The following is a 16,610-nucleotide window of genomic DNA, read 5'->3' as shown; positions in this document are numbered from 1 at the left end:
TGTATCAGAGTTGTTTATTCAACTCTGTGGACATTTGTGCCATACTGTTCATTTTAGTGCTAAAGATTACTTGAAATATTGATTAATGGATTGACAGAAAATTAGCATTGATTACTGTCCACAATATTGCATTGGCCCATTGTAGGCAATGGTGCAAATCAATGAACACAATTGCTAAATGTCAACTTTGGATTTGGATATCTGCATTAATGTGACCAAGTATCTTAGTCTAAGTTTTTGGATCTAGTCCTTTTATCCATTAACTGTTTCTTCTCAATTAATTCTCCTGAAAAGTTAGAATATCACGATATACTGTACATAAGGAGAGATGCTAGTATAGAAAATGACATAATGCAATAGATTTTTTTCCTTATTTGCTGAAACTGTCACTATATCCTGACAGCACTATGAAACAAACAATCTGTGAAAAAGTCATGTATTTCTACCTCCATTTTCTGTTCCTGTCTGCTTTCCAGAGCCCTTTCTGTGTGCTCCTAATAGCATCTGCTAGTTTCCACCGCACTCAATGAAAAACAACCACTCAGAGCTGAAGAGTCCCTGATGCTTTGTCAAAGACTGCTCTGAACTCTGATCAAACTGTGAAACCTGACAGCACTGACTCCCACCAACCAATCGGCTGGACATCCTTTCTCATTTTATAGCTAGACATTAAAATAGGTTTCTGAAAACATTTTGTGAAGAAATATGTAAAACAGCAACAGAATATTGATTCATATTTGATCCTCGCTGCCTCATTTCACAGTTTGATCAGAGCTCAGAGCAGTCATTGACAATGCATCAGACTTCCGCTCTGATTGGTTGTCGGTCAGACATAGTGGATCTAGCAGATGCCATTAGGAGCACACAGAGAGGGGACGAGATATATGACTTTTTCAACTGTCTCATTGTGCTGCCAGGATATTTCAGAAAATTTCAGCAAATGTGAAAAAAAAACATTTACAGAAAATTACCAACTTTAGCTTTAACATATTAGTCTAGTTTGTTAGCATGCTAACATTTGCTAATTAGCAATAACAATAACAGAGGCTGATGGGAATATAAAAGTTAAGGGATCCTCTGAGGACCATACCTTTTTGTAGCAAATTTTATGGCAATCCAGCTGAAACCTGCAGTTGATGAGATTCTTCAGTCTGGACCAAAACGGTGGACCGACGGACAGATTGATTTTGCCATCCTGAGAGCCACACCCCTAAAATAAACTTAATGTCCTTTTCTGTACCTCATATCAGTAGAAACAACTGTTGTTTTTTGTCGTTGTTGAGAACATTAAGCAACTGAAAAAGGCTCTGAGAATTTGCATTTGGCATTCTTGTTAATAACCAAATATTCTGTTAATAACTAAACACTTTAATCAATGAAAACAAAAATGAGACATAACTTATTTTGTCCTCGAATCAGGTACTTTGTCTGTGAAATAATGGCTTTGGATTTATATACGATGCGTACATAGTGGCAAGTTCCTTATTGTGCTTTACTTGCATTATATTATGAAATGAGTTTGTATCATGGAGTAGAAGTAACGGAATGGATTTAATAAATACTTCTTTTTTTTAAATGGATTTGAGCGGGTAATCCCTGCACCTGATTGGGTAACAATTGGGACATTGGATATTGATCAAAATCTTGCAGCTACACTCATAGAAAGCGTTGAGATAGCTAAAAGCTGGCTACTTACTGTTGCTTCAGAAACATTTCTATTTTCAAAAGTAATGTGAATGCTTTTATCCTCACTTGTAGGCCACAGTGTTGGGCTAAAAGGGACAGATGGAGAGTCCCTACTTGTGACTTGAAGTCAAGAGTCTGTGAAAAGAGATCGGGCAATATGTGCAGTGGAATGCTTATGCAAATAAAACAGGAGTAAAAGTGCTGACTATCACACAGTGACAAACTGTGGCTTTGAAGCTAAGCTGGGGGTGCTCTTAACGCAAAGATGTAAGGTGGACATGACAACTGTATTGCAGCATAGAGGAGCTGCAAGTTTCATGGGCCTCTTCCTCATGCACACAAAGGAAGTCATCTATTATGTATCACAAGCTATACAGTACGTTATCATGTACCATAAGAAAAGTATTAATGAGGTTTGATTCAGAGTTCACTGAAAACCAAGCCCCCACCAAAGCAACTTCCTGGTTGATCCAATAAGTAAGTGTCAAAAACTACAGTTCTCTGAGTGTCCACTATGGACAGGTTACATATTAGAGCAGTTTCTCATTGACCCCCATGTTAAACAGACTGTTTTCACAGCATAATGAAACCTATTTAAGGCCCGGTATAAAAAAACATTCTCGTCTGTATGTTTAGGTCATATCTCCATGACAACACTGAAGGGGGTGAATTTTTTTGTACCAGTCTAGTTTGTATTTTATTGGAGGTTAAAGTTTATGAATAATTAGGGGCATGGTCTCTTGAGTGACAGCTAGCCTCTGGCCCTCACTTCTCCTCGGTAAACGTCAGCCAGATGGACGTATCTCCCTACCCTCAACGTCACATACATGCCCTTTTTTGGTAAGAGGAAATGAGGCGGAGTCCAAGTCTGACAAGATGGAGACTCCCGTGGATGAGGACGATTGGATCAAGTTGAGAACAGACCTTGACGGAGATGCTGCGTCCATTTTTTTTATACAGTGTATAGTGTAGAGTCTTGCTGGTGTTTGGGGTTGAGAGTATACCTCAAATGTTAGTTTGGCTGCAGACACACAGTCCCCTTTTAATGACAGTGTAGTATGCAACTACATTACCTTATTTATACTGCCAATGAGTTCAGGAAAAATAGACTGACAGCTGAAGGAGTGGGGGCCACTTGGATAAGGCTTACACCATTTTAAATGATCAGGGGCCCGTTCATAAAGCACGCTAAGAAAAGCAGGGCTTAAAGTCCAAAACTTGACTTGAACAAGCCTAACAAATCGGTCGGGGCTATCTCAGAAACATTCCAAGGACTTGCTGTAGTAGAGGAAAAGTGCCAACAGCACTGTATTGCTGTGCAATTCCACTAGAGTGCTATCATAAGCTGTAGTATTTCCATTGTAATGCATATAGTACAGTACATGGGTCTAGTGGAGCTGTCAACTTAAACACAGAGAACACAGTGTGACAGGCAACATCCCTTTGCCAACACTCTCAGTACCACTCAGCTCTATATTACACTGCCAGCCTCCGCGGACCAGCCTATACACCACTCAGCTTTTATGGGAAACTTTGCTGAACTGCAGTTTTGTGTGTGTGTGTGTGTGTGTGTGTGTGTGTGTGTGTGTGTGTCTGTGTGTGTGTTCTCTGCCCACTGGATCGGCCCTGTCTTCTCATTAACACTCTCCCCATGTCGGCTAATCACACTCCTGTTGTGTCACTGGTAATGTGGCTTAAATTCTCTACATAAAGAGGATTCTCTTTCCCCTCTCTCAACATTAAAAGCCAGACACTGTCTGTATGAGGTGTGTTAATGCTAACACACTCATTTCAATTAATATTCTCACAGCGTGTACATGACTGTTTCCATAGTGACAAACCTGGTGCAGACCTAACTTGACGAGTACCGTATAGCCTCAGCTTGTGGGAACATTGTTCCAAATCATATTTTTCTGAATGAAAAGGAAAAGCACTTAAAGTTCCTCACTGTAATCATAATAGGAATATGGCGCTGTATATCAACCATAACCAGCTATGCTACTGAGGTTGTTCATTTAAGTATTAATAAACAATAATATGTATTATCAACAGGCTTGGGTCATAACAGAATAAATTAAATGGTGTTATGTAATTAGGATAATCAAATCAATTATTTAATTTTTCTTTAAAATTATACCCTGAACAGAGGCAGTGGTAAATGCTAAAAATGTTGGTTTCCCCATTTTCTTTGATAAGCTTAGATAGCTCTGTTATTTTACAAAACATACACGTGTGCATTACAGTTAAAGGAAAATAGTCCTGTTAATATTTCATTTCTCTTGTTTTTATTTGCATATTTGATATTGAGGTTATCCAACAGTAATGTGAATTAACCAAGTTAAGTTAATTTAATATTGTGATACTAAGTTACTTATTAAATTTGAAATAGGTAATTAGTAACTGCACAACCCTGATAATCAGTATTAACGCTTAATCTTATTCCAATTGTTCTTAAAGGGTGAACCTGTAGTGGAGAGACAAGTCTCTGCTCTGTATTCTTCATGTTACTGTGTGTTCACAGTAATTATAGAGCAGAAACTATTAGCCAATTAGTTATTAGTAAGATGAACCAATGATGAATGGTTTGATCAGAGTTGGTGAATGAACAGTATTACAGAACCAGCAGACTAAAGCAGACTCATTTTTAATCACCCTATGCTTACCCTATGGAGAAATAAAAGTATATACACTGGAGATTAGATTTAGAGAACATTGATAAATACTCACTATTTATGTGACTATACCACTGCTATACAAGCATGTTTTCTTTTAAATATCCAAGGCACATTTTTGAAATATAATTAATCTAAATCAGGGCTCCACACTAACTTTTTACATTTAAAGTAGGGACACCACCAGCACATAATTTAGGTGGACCCCAAATATTCTGCTATAATACATGTAAAACCTGAATGGGGATTAAATCTCTAATTTTTTGCGCCTTTTTTCTCTCTGCTGCTCTTGCTCTTTGGCTCAGTGTGTGCGTGAAAGCCGGGAATATGTGGGAACAGGCACTGCAGCTGACGTAAAAACCCTCAATCGTTTTTTTTAAATTATGAGTTGGTATGTTTTAAGGTTGCGATCGCTTGAGGAGTAGCCTACAGGGCACCGTCAGCCGCACCTGGGTGACCAATGGTAAAAGTTTAGTCTCACTCTGGAGCCTTGCACTAAATTACTGGAATGATCTTTGGATTGCCTCAATAGAAATGTCATGGTAGAAAGCAGATGGTTGGAAAAAGGAGCACACTTGGGTTGTCCAACCTCTGTGATGCAAAAGCAGAACCTTTATCTGTTTACGAACCCTGGCTCTCTGCATCTGAGCTGCAACACTAACCTCTCAGGTTACAGCTCCAGTCAATAGCAGAAGTGATGAGCTCAGCTGTGAGAAACACAAACTCTGCATTATCAGATCTTCTTATTGAGCCAAAAGCAAAGGGTCTTGTTCAGGAGTCATGATTTGAATACAGTAGGCAAAATGCAGGTGCAGGGAGTATTACAATGGGGGACACTGGGGTAATAGGGATTTATGTATTTATATTAACAGGACAAGTAAAAATGAAATATGCCTCTGCCCTTCTTTGGGAGCATTGGTATTTAAACCCAGCAGGATTTGTTTAAGTAGGCGAATTGCATATTAGCATCTTGTTATTTTCCTCCTCAAAATTACTGGAGAAAAAATAGAAACCACCCAAGTAGGGATGCTAATCTAAAATTAGTTTTCTGACTGATATTCAACCCTCGTTAATCATTAACCGTTAACCAACAAGCAGGTAGGTAGAGTTCAAGATTACCTCTCCGGGAGGCTCGCACACACTTTCCGCATTTCGTATCTGCAGATAGCTGTAGAGTTGTAGCGACCGCGCAGCCACTATGCTGCGTGCATGGTTACATATACTGTATGTCCGAGCCGGTCTCCACCTGCTCATAAAATACCGTTTTAACCGTTTAACTAAACAAACTGGTCAAAATTCTTAGTGTTGGCAAAGGGTTACACAGTTAATTATTAACATCCCTTCACCTTAGCCTATAAGTACATTGACTGTGGCTACAGAGGCCACATGTTAGGGGATAATTGTAAATGCTGATCAAATCAAATCAAGTTATTGTAGACATTTTGTGCTAGCCACTGCCTCCAGTCTTTATGCTAAGTAGTGGTGCAACGGATCATCATTGATCCGTGATCCGTTTGGATCAATTAGGGCTGTAGGATTTTATCCGTTTGTGACATAAATCGATATTTTGTTTCCACAGAAAGTATCGATTTTTTGGCCCCAAGTATCGATACATTAAGTCCCATCCAAATGCCCCTGGCACTCTGCTCACTGCCCATTTCCTCCCTGTTGGCTTTGCAGGAAGAGCAATGAGGTCCTTCAGCCGCTAGTGTCGCTGTAGAGCATTTCTAGCTGTCTGTCCAGCAGAGATGGGGACTCCAGATTTGAGACTCGTGCACAATCTTCTTATCTATGTCCTTTTTGGAGCATTAACATCAGGAGCAGAAAGTTCTTCTCCCCCACACATGTGAGCGGCCACACTCCACAGACGACAGGGAGAGCACGTCACCTGCTGCTGCTGCTGCAGTCACATTACCGTTCATAACTTCAGGCACAGGCGAAACTAAAGAATCACAGAATGTAACGTCTGTGTTAAGCTCAGCTGCATAAACTACCAACGTTAGCTAGTTATTAATGTTAGCTTTGTGAGAGATTCATTTTTAGATTGGTGTTAATTAAATTATATATTTTTGAAAAGTGTTTTCTTGCCGGTGCTGCCTACATCTTATAAGCTCCCTTTCTCTTGGACCATAAGTGTTGGGAGTTGAACTGCACATTTTAACCACAGGTTAAAAAGAGACCAGTTAGGAGTGCTTCTTCAAACATTCACAGATAGAGAAGGATGACCTTTGACCTCATGTCCAGGAAGCAGTCTGTCATTCAGTAAAGCAAATGTGTGATATCGGGCTGTATAAATAAAATGGACTTGACTTGCTGCCACTGTAGCCCTGTTTTGACCACTGTGTGGTCAGAGCTGAGTTCACTTCAAGCAGTCATAGCAACAGCAAAGTCTTTCCTTTGGACTGTTTTCTAACAGTTGGTCTTTCAAAGTAGTTCAACCCAACTGGGACCTAACTATTGGCAAATACTCCAACATGAACCAATATTTCAAATCTACATACTACATATTAATTACCAACTAGTATTTATTTCTATGTGGGAATGTCATTCTACCTTCAAAGGATCATGTTGATGGCAGAAAAACTCACACTACTCCAATGGCTAATGCTAGTGTATTATGATTCCAGTCAGGGAAGCGTCATTAGTTCAAACTCTAAACAGTTCTCTAAGTAGTGCTGTGGTCCGGTGATCCCAAAGGGACGTAAGTTCCCTTGACAGAGCCATAACAGATCCTAGGAGGGTCTAATAATGGAATGCAGAGCGTGTGACATGCTGATACAAACGGCCCAAGGTCTTTTTGGAAATTAAGGTGATTAAAATCACCTATTACAGCACTGAAAGCATCAGTAGATTGCACTTTCTGAATCATCCAGATAATTGCAGCGGAGTTGGTGTCAGCCTTAGGGTGAACGTGAACAGTGACAAATAGATGAAGACCCTGGGGGACAGAGAGAACCTGGAGATGCTGCGAGGAGTTCAATGTCAGGAGGACAAAGCTGCCCTTGCACCGAGGAACTGGTGAATCATCTGCTATTAATACATGGGCACACAATCTGTATATGTGATATTATGGCCACTTCCCTGTAGCGTGTCCAGAGGTAAGCTCATGCTGGATCAGAACTGTCTTTAAATAGGATATTATGTGTGTTCCAGTGCATAAAAAAGTGCACTTGAGTTTCTAGTTGAATTGGCATACTGCTCCACATGTTTTACAATAGAGCACTGTAGAGTTCAAAGTGCTTCCAAATGATCCTTGCGCAGATTCACTAACGCAAACCTTGTTACGACAAGAGGGGTTATGAGACCATCAACGGGATTGGAAAACAGAAGAATAATTCATTTCAGTACTTAGATGCACAGAGACTGTGCATTTTACTTCAATGTAGATCAAGTTTGTTGATTTAAAAAAAAAAATGCACTTTCAGGAAAGTCTTCCCTCTCAGTCATAATGGTAATGCATTGATCTATCCCCTTTGAAAACAACTACCTTTCTGAACAGTCTTTCTAGTTTCTCCACAGACGTCAGTAATAACATGAGACGACAAGCATACACACTACCGTATCTGTTCAACCAGTGTCATCTTTCAAAACATCCAGAGAAGAGTCATGAGCTGCTGATTACAGCTCAGCCACGATGATCTGATCATGCGGTGCTGTTACATGCATTTCGATGCCTGCAGGTGAGGCAACTGTAGGGCTACATAGTTACTTTAAATCCTGCTGCTGTCTGGCTTCTTCTACAACATAGAAGAAGCCTACTTCTCACCCTCTCTCTAAGGGAGACTCCAGCCACCCTCCTGAGAAAACACATTTTGGTCGCTTGTACCTGCGACCTCGTTCTTTCGGTCATGTCCAAGCAGCTGAAAACAAAATTGCATCTCCACTTTTGTCTCTACCCGTCTGCCCCCATCCAGACAACCTTCCATTTCCACTGACCCACTTGTAAACTCACATTTTAACGTGCATTCCTGATAAATCTGCAAAAGCTCAGGGCTGTCCCACTGTGAAATCAGAAAGGGCTTGAAGGGTCCCTTTCAGACTCTTCCAGCGGTTTATGCAGACTTTAAAAAAGCTTGCTAGAGGTGATATTTACCCACAGTTTCTGATATTCTGAGCTACAACTAAAGAAGATCATTGAAAAAGCCATTGAAAGCACTGGAGTCTCATTTATCAACGTGGCATACAGACAGAAGATAGCTCACACCACTTTCTAAGCAAACTTTGGGATTTTTAAAAAGCAGACTTGAAGGTGGAATGTGCGGTCCTCCATGGACACTCTGACCCAGGCATACGCAAAGAAACAGGAGAAATGAGAATATGACAACACTGATGGCAGAAGGATGAAACGTGAGCTGTGAAACTGAGACCATTGTGTAAAATAAATGAAATATTATCCCTCATTAATCATATAGAGAATTCACAAAAGCCATTTTTACAGCTTTTTTTTCCTCTGCAGTGCAAAACCCCCCCAAAAAACAAGATGTAGTGTTGCAAATTCAATAACAATAAAAACTAAATTATGTTCTGAATTATTAAACTATATAATAATAAGGAAAGAAGGAATAATAATATGGTGAACAGGACAAATAATGTTTACACCGATGCTGTTTTCGATGCCTCCTTCTGGCAGATACGAGCACATAGTTTTGATATGGTTATCATATATCACAGTGTTTTATACACTGTTTTATTTGCTTTGGAATTGTACAAATGGTTAAGTGTGAGCAGACCCTAAAGCTGAAAGAATTAAGCGACAGAATATGTATCAGGAACTATTTTGATAATCGTGATTAAGAAATAATCACCTAACACCAAAATCCCCTTTGTGACTGAGGATTTTCCCCTTTTCTTTGTCTATGCCGTTGTTATTTATAAACCTTTGGGTTTAACTCTTTGGTATGACAAAAATTTAAAAATGCAATACGTCATCTTGGGTTTTAGGAAATTGTTATCAACATTTTTACGCCATATGATGAACCAAACATTCATTGAAGGGGAAAAACAATTGGAAGCTTAATCAATAATGTGCATAATCAATAGCAGCCCTGAGGTTCATTTCACAGTCTTCCAATAATTCAGCAGATGAAGCTGACTTAGGTGTGATCTTATGTGTGGAACTACTTTACAAGTAGGGCTGTGCGATAGGCCAAAATCTAATATCACGATATAGGTAATTTCATATCCTGATAAGGACATATATCACGATATGGCACATTTTCTGGAAATCAGTAGTAGCAGTAGTTTATGTAAAATCATCACATAGAAAACCTTGTTTCCTATTACATTGGGATTTATATACTTGAAAAAAGATACCCATGTTAGCTGTAGGGCTGGACCTGAATATTAAAATATTCTTTTGTCAGGTAGGTATTCAATTTTAATTTTCGGAATTCAGATATTTGTTTTCAATGAATTGATAGCCTTCATTAAGCAATGTATCAATCAGTAAAGGCGGACTGCAAAATACGCTTTTTTAATTGCACTGTGAATATGTGGAAATAATACACCCTCTCATCCTAGGTGGCGAGCACTTGACAAGACAGCAGGGGTGCACGTGAGTCCAGTGCTGCGCTGTCACACAGCGGGTTTCTGATACGAGCATCTTATTAAAAGTATTACATGTTTTTTTGTATTTTTCTTTGACAATAGCTGACAGTATACTTAGAACTGTAGTTTCACTTTCAGTTTCACAGTGTAGGATTAAACATCTATAATGAGCATTTAGGCTATTATATGTAGGCTTAGTAGGGTTGTCATGAAAATCGATACTCGATGAGGAGCTTAGCTAACAGTTGTAGAAGAAAATGAACAAAGCAAAAGTCTAGTTTAGAAGTATTTAGCATGCGAGGCTAAGGAATGGCTAAGGATGTAAACAAGACACTAGTGTCTAACGTTAATAATAAACAGTAACATTAACCGTAGGGGACCTAAGCTGCTAAAGTCCTGCCCGTCTAAGGTTAAGAGACCTTAATTTAACAGGATGAACGTGTCTGAAAAGTCAACCAGCAACAAGACAGAAACAGTAGCAGCTGCTTTACCAACTCCATTTAATCAGCAACGATAATATGGAGCTGAGTCAGCAGAAACAGCAGATAAACAGGACTATAGCTGAAGACATTAGCCTGGAGCAGGTCCCTGTTTACACTGTGGAGAAACCTGACGAACAACCCTTGATTCACCGACTGAATCCAAGGTTTAACCTCCTTCATGGAATCATTTAATGTGCACACGAATCCCTGAGCTCTACAACATAATGAAACAAACTAGAGAAAGTTATTTTCACTACGTCAGACAACTTTAAAGTGTTGTTATTGATGTTTGTATTGTTCTAATGTTTATTTAAAAAATTCTGCCTTCATTTTTTTGTAATTTGGTGGCTAAAAGCACTGAACTTAAAAAAACGGAAGAACGAATACTAATGAGGGATAAAAAACTGGTGGGACAGCATATATGTGGGGAGATCCCAAGCCCTGACTCAGGTCAAGTCTTAGGTGTCAGATAAGAATGGTTTCTTTGATTTTCTTTGACTTTTCTACAGAAAGTGAGCAACAAAGCCTAAGTTGTATTCAACCGCACATGAGCATCACACTTTGGTAGCCACGGAAATGCCTGTGCCCCAGGTAATGTGCTACTGTCCCGTTTACCCTCATACAGCATTTATATTCACGCACGTGCAGTGAGCGAGGATCACACGGGTGACGTCAATGTCTGTTGCTCACGGCAGTAGTTCTCAAACATTTGTCACAAGGCACACAGTTAATAAAACAACTATTTACAATGCACCTTTACATAGTGGAACTTTACCTTTCTATGTAAATCACCATAATTTAGACTCATTATAAGGCAAACCTGGCCAGCAGGGACACCGTTTGAGAACCGCTGGTTTAGGGGTTAGTGTGGACAGTGCGACTGAGCCCTTTATCAATGTTCAACTTGTCCATCAGTGCAGTGCCCACCCATGCTTCACTCACTATCTCCATGCCCACCCTCGTCTCTAACATTATCTACTCACTTCCACTACCTGACTCCACTAAAAGTTGATCTCAATCCCATCCCCTGAGCAGGGATGTCACCTGCAGACACAAGACGCCCCTGCGGTCCTCTCTGTGCTGGAAGAGGAGGCACAGTGACTGTTAATGAACCCCACTGCCATCCTTGGCGTTTCAAGAGCAGCAGAGCATGCATCTGATTCATCTTTGTCCTAATTAGATGGAACAATTAACCTGCCAGCCACCAAGCTCTAGAGCCTGATGACTCTGCATGAGCTCCAGACCCCTGTACATTAAACTGCAGCAGGGGGACTGTGCCCTCACTCGCAACTTTCTGTTTTCAGAACAACCAATTAATGCTAACTAATAGCACAAAGCCTTCTGTGTGATATTTCGACGGATCGTGTAGCCGAGAGCTCAGATCCATTTCTGCTTTTCATTTCAGTAGTGCTACATTTCTGTTTTTAATTCAAAGTCAGAGAAGGCACATATGGGCTTCATAATAAGAAATGTGTGAGGCAAAGCAGAAAGGGAAGAAAATCCAATCTTCATTAACATGGAGATATTCCCCGATGTGAAAAGCCTTGAGAAGATGCTTGTTCACTCACTGACTGGATGGTTAAAGCATGCACTGCCTGCTGATCGGAAATATTAAAAATGTTGCTACAGGCATTGTCCTCACAACCAACTGTCCAGTTGAGACGGAGTGCAATCGTGGAGGACATGCACTTAGCTGATGTATCAGTTCAGAAATAGCAAATCAGGCTGTGAAGCTTGCGTAGGAACCCTCCTCCGTCCTATGAATACACTGCCCAGCAAGTGCGTGTTAACAGGTGCAACATAATGTAATATACAGAAACTCACACATTAATGTTGACATGTGGTAATGTACAAGTACTGTGAAAAAAAGCGTGTCTGATGAATAACAGACAGGGCTGGGATCCCCCTCAGCATTGAGCTTTAAGCTAGTAAAGCAAAGGTACAAGGACCCCTTTAACTTTTGTTTACCCATTTGCAGTACGGCTATTCCGTACCACAGACCCTTTACCACTGCTTAAATACCGTACCAAGCGTTGCCATCTCAGCTGACAAGGCTGCCACTGACGGCACCAGCAGTGAGAGTGAAAACATTCAACATTGGTCATTTAATGTTACTAATTCGTATGTCGTCATACGCGAATCTGTCTAATTATCCTGGTGGATTCAGTATGATTTAAAAATATACCTGTATTTGAAATAGATAAACTTTAGTATACATGCTGGTGGAAAGGGGCAGTGTGTTTGAGTGGCAGCATTGCGGAAATAACTCAACTAAAAGTTAAAATTCGGTTGGAAGAAGCGACAGTCAATGGAAAGAACGTGGCCGAATGGAAGTGTGACGTGTAATGTTTAAAATACATCCAAACATATGGTGTAGCGGGTAAGGAAAGTATCCAAGGAACGAGGACACGTTAAACTCAACGGCTTTTAGGGGGGGTTTGGCACTACCCTCCGGGGGGAAGCGTACGTTGGAGGTTTGGTTCATGTGGAAGGCTGACGACGTCTCTTGCAGTCTCCGAATCAGCTAACGGAGCGTAACGTTCGCCTAACCTGCTTTGGAGCGGTCCGTGTCACGATCCTGTGTTGTCCCGGCGTGGTGCTGCTGAACTTCGACAGCCTCCTGTCCGGGCCACAGTCTCTGGGAGATTGCGTCCCTGACAACTCTGACAGCGCCGAAGCCAGTCACAGAAAAGATGTAGTCCATAATCTGTCCGTTCCTGTTAGCTGGGTTAGCTGAGAACAAAGCTTCAAAGTGTTCAAAAGACCGCTGTCATTGCGCTAAACGCAGAGCTGGCAGAAAGTCACAGGCTCTAAGTCGCGGTGTGAAAAGCCTCGAACACTCCACACATTCCAAAACAGGAACTATTTCAGAATGCAAACTTTTTTTTGCCCCTAGTGGAGTCGAGGTGTGCAACGCAGTCTGGCAGTAGACTGGCTCCGTTTAGAGCAGCCTGTTGCCCTGTTGGCCCACATTTACAGTGCTGGCGAGTGGATGGAGGGGAGAGCGGGGGAGTTGGGCCAGTTGTTCATGGAGGCATGTTTAAAGGGAGGGCATGACAGTTTAGAAAGGGAGAATTTGATTCACCTTTCTATTTAATGTTTATTGATTAACTAATTATATGTTACTTAGTGAGGCAGCAAGGTGGTTAGCACTGTCGCCTCACAACAAGAGGGTTCGTGGTTTGAATCCTGGCTGGGGCCCTTCTGTGTGGAGTTTGCATGTGCTCCCCTTGTCTGTTTGGGTTCTCTCCGGGTTCTCAAGCTTCCTCCCACAGTCCAAAGACATGCAGGTGTTAGGTTCATTGATGACTCTAAATTGTCCGTAGGTGTGAATGTGAGTGGTTGTCTGTCTCTGTTCGTCTCTATGTGCCCTGTGATAGACCGGCGTCCTGTCCAGGGTGGACCCCGCCTCACGCCCGATGTCAACTGGGCTCGGCTCCAGCCCCCCACAACCCCGATAGGGACAAGCTGTTGAAGATGATTGGATGGATGAGTCTCATACTAGGGCGGCACGTGGTGTGGTGGTTAGCAAAAGGGTTCCTGGTTTAAATCCCAGCTGGGGCCCTTCTGTATAGTGTTTGCATGTTCTCCCCGTGTCTGCGTGGGTTTTCTCCGGGTTATCCAGCTTCCTCCCACTGTTAAGGTTAACTGATAACTCTAAAGTGTCTGAGGTGTTAATGTGAGTGTGAATGGTTGTCTGTCTCTGTTTGCCTCTATTTGCCCTGTGATAGACTGGCGTCCTGTTCAGGGTGGACCCCGCCTCATGCCCGATGTAGTGTTGCACGGTATACCGATACTAGAAAGGTACCGCGGTACCCAGCCGTTAAGAACGATACTTTTTCACGTTTTATTAGTGTCGGTACTTTCTGAATTTTCTGCGACAGCGTGTCTGTGCAGCTTCTCTCTGCTTCCTCACTGCCTGCAGACGGAGTGGGCGTGGCTTTACGGTGACAGACAGTCACAGAGCAGAGCGAGACAGACATGGCCGAAAGTCTCACGAGTGCTCCTGCCGACCGTCCGAGGCTTGTTGTAAAAGCAGACGCACGGAGCGAAATATGGAAATATTTCGCTTACATTGCAGACAGCAAGGGCAAGCCCACGGACACCACAAGGCCCGTATGTAAGAGATGCTATAAGTCGGTGATGACCAAGGAAGGCAACACGTCCAACCTGGCGAAGCATCTCGCGGACAGACACCCCGATTTGCACCGAGAGTTCAAAGAGCTGCAGGTTAGCAATAGATAACGTTAAATATCCCCCGGATGAAGTCAAGCGAACTGTTTTCCCCATCAGAATTGCAGGAGGCAGTCAGGGGAGAAGCTGTTTAACAGTCCGATGTGGTTCCACATATCTCTGTCTGCTAACGCAACGTTCACACTGGTGACATGAACTTTACGATAACATGCGCTGGTGTTCACAAGTATGATAATCAACAACACTCATTTTAAGTCAACCGGTGCTAGTAATATAATCATAGCATGTACATTATTGTCAAAAATTTACAAGATATATTGTAATTTACATTATTAGAAAATGGTATGGTAAGAGCACAGACCTCTACCGGGTCTGGGTCATTTGTGTTATACTTTACTGCACTAATGTAGTTTGCAGGCTGATAATACAAGGTTTGAATTTTATCAAAATAAAATACTAATTGCAAATTTTCCCTTTTGTGGGACGAATAAAGTATTATCTTATTTTATGAATTGCCAGATTTACAATTATTTTTATGCTGAATAGAATTGTAGTTAATGTGCTGTTAATTTTTTTCTACTACAAACACTGAGCTTTAAATGGAAAATCAGGTCATTAAATAATCTGTGAGAGCAAACAAGACAAATAAACAACACAAGACACTTGTCTTTTTGGACACAGAGATGCTTGTAACCACATTGGCAGCTAAGTTAACTATCAGCCTGAAATAATGATGATAATATTAGTAGTATTGAAGCATAAGCATAAAGTTCTGCAGCTTTGACAAAAATCTCTATATTTATTTTGACTTTTTAAGTTTAAGTGTTGTAATGAATACAAATAAATAATTTTAAGTTCCACATTTTGTCATCTAATATTTTATTCTATTACTTTTGCTGATGTTTTAGTTTTCTGCCGTGGTATCGTTTCAGTATCGGTATCGAGATATTTTAGGCAGGTATCGTACCGAAGTCATAATTTTGGTATCGTGACAACACTAGCCCGATGTCAGCTGGGATCGGCTCCAGCCCCACACAACCCCGATAGGGACAAGCGGTTGAAGATGGATGGATGTTACTTAGTGTTAAATTCTACATTCATTTACATATAGTTTTTTAGGCCAACATTTCATTTGAAATGAATGTTGAGTCGCACATTTACTGCTGATATTCTAAAAGGTTCATATAATTCAGATCATGGGTATGAAAAACTAACTTAAAAAAAATCTTTACAAATAAATAATTACAGCAAAAATAATGCAACCCAGCTCAGTCCACACCAATTTCAAGACTGGTATTTCATGGCCATATAGTGTGGGGCTTTATGGCATGCCCAAGAGAATGACATCCATCTGACTCCCACCATAATAACATTATAAACAAAATGGGATTTTTACATTTAGAGATAAAGTACACCTCCGTGCCCACATGGGACTCAAGGGGGCATAGTGAGAACTGGGGGACCTGTGACAGTATATGTGGCTGCTCGTCCAGTGACAGATGGGAGGAGATGGCATTTGGATTGTTTAAATGAATGTGGAAAAGTGAAAATCCAACAGAACAGGACAGGATGTAATCATTGTGCAGCAGACACAGGCAGTGAACTGAAAAGACTGATGCATGATTCATCTCGGGGCAGAGTTGTGAGACAGGAGTCACCATTTTGAAGAAAGGTTTCAGATGAATCAGAGTAGTGATGAAAATGGGGATCTGGTTTACATTTGTTCACTCATTCACCTAAGCAAAGGTAAAGAGGGAAACATTTATTTCCAAGCTCTAAGTACCCGTCCTTCTTTACTCGGTATATGTGGTAGTTCATGGCAGTGGTGGAAACAGCTGTTTTATCGGAGTACATACAACCAGTTTGAGACTGAGTCAGGGCCACATTCAATACTGAATGTGCTCCATCTGCTGGTTTCACTTGGTAATGCATGCCTTACTGTTCTCCCTCAGTGAAGAGTCAAAGTGGAGATGAAGAGCAGCAGCCATAATTCAAATATAGATCATGCCACAATCAGATCCTTTGCAAA

At 41.1% G+C, this 16,610-nt stretch overlaps 1 protein-coding gene across 4 annotated transcripts in view; it reads right to left on the bottom strand.

Annotated features, from left to right (window-relative positions):
* Positions 1–16,610, bottom strand: part of oxr1a (oxidation resistance 1a) — a 180,717-nt gene that overhangs the window by 72,823 nt on the left and 91,284 nt on the right. Inside the window, exon 1 of one of the 4 annotated variants that reach the window (XM_083919232.1) lies at positions 12,938–13,238. The exons of the other annotated variants lie outside the window; for them this stretch is intronic. Within the exon in view, the coding sequence (XP_083775358.1) occupies positions 12,938–13,091 (154 nt within the window). The 5' untranslated portion in view covers positions 13,092–13,238. Of the gene's footprint in view, positions 1–12,937; positions 13,239–16,610 lie in introns of those variants that run through there. 4 annotated transcript variants of the gene reach the window in all.

The sequence above is a fragment of the Echiichthys vipera genome (genome assembly GCF_963691815.1).
Source record: "Echiichthys vipera genome assembly, chromosome: 8".
NCBI lineage: Eukaryota > Metazoa > Chordata > Actinopteri > Perciformes > Trachinidae > Echiichthys > Echiichthys vipera.
The sequence above is the reverse complement of the archived record's forward strand: the minus strand, read 5'-3'. Positions and strand labels throughout refer to the sequence as shown.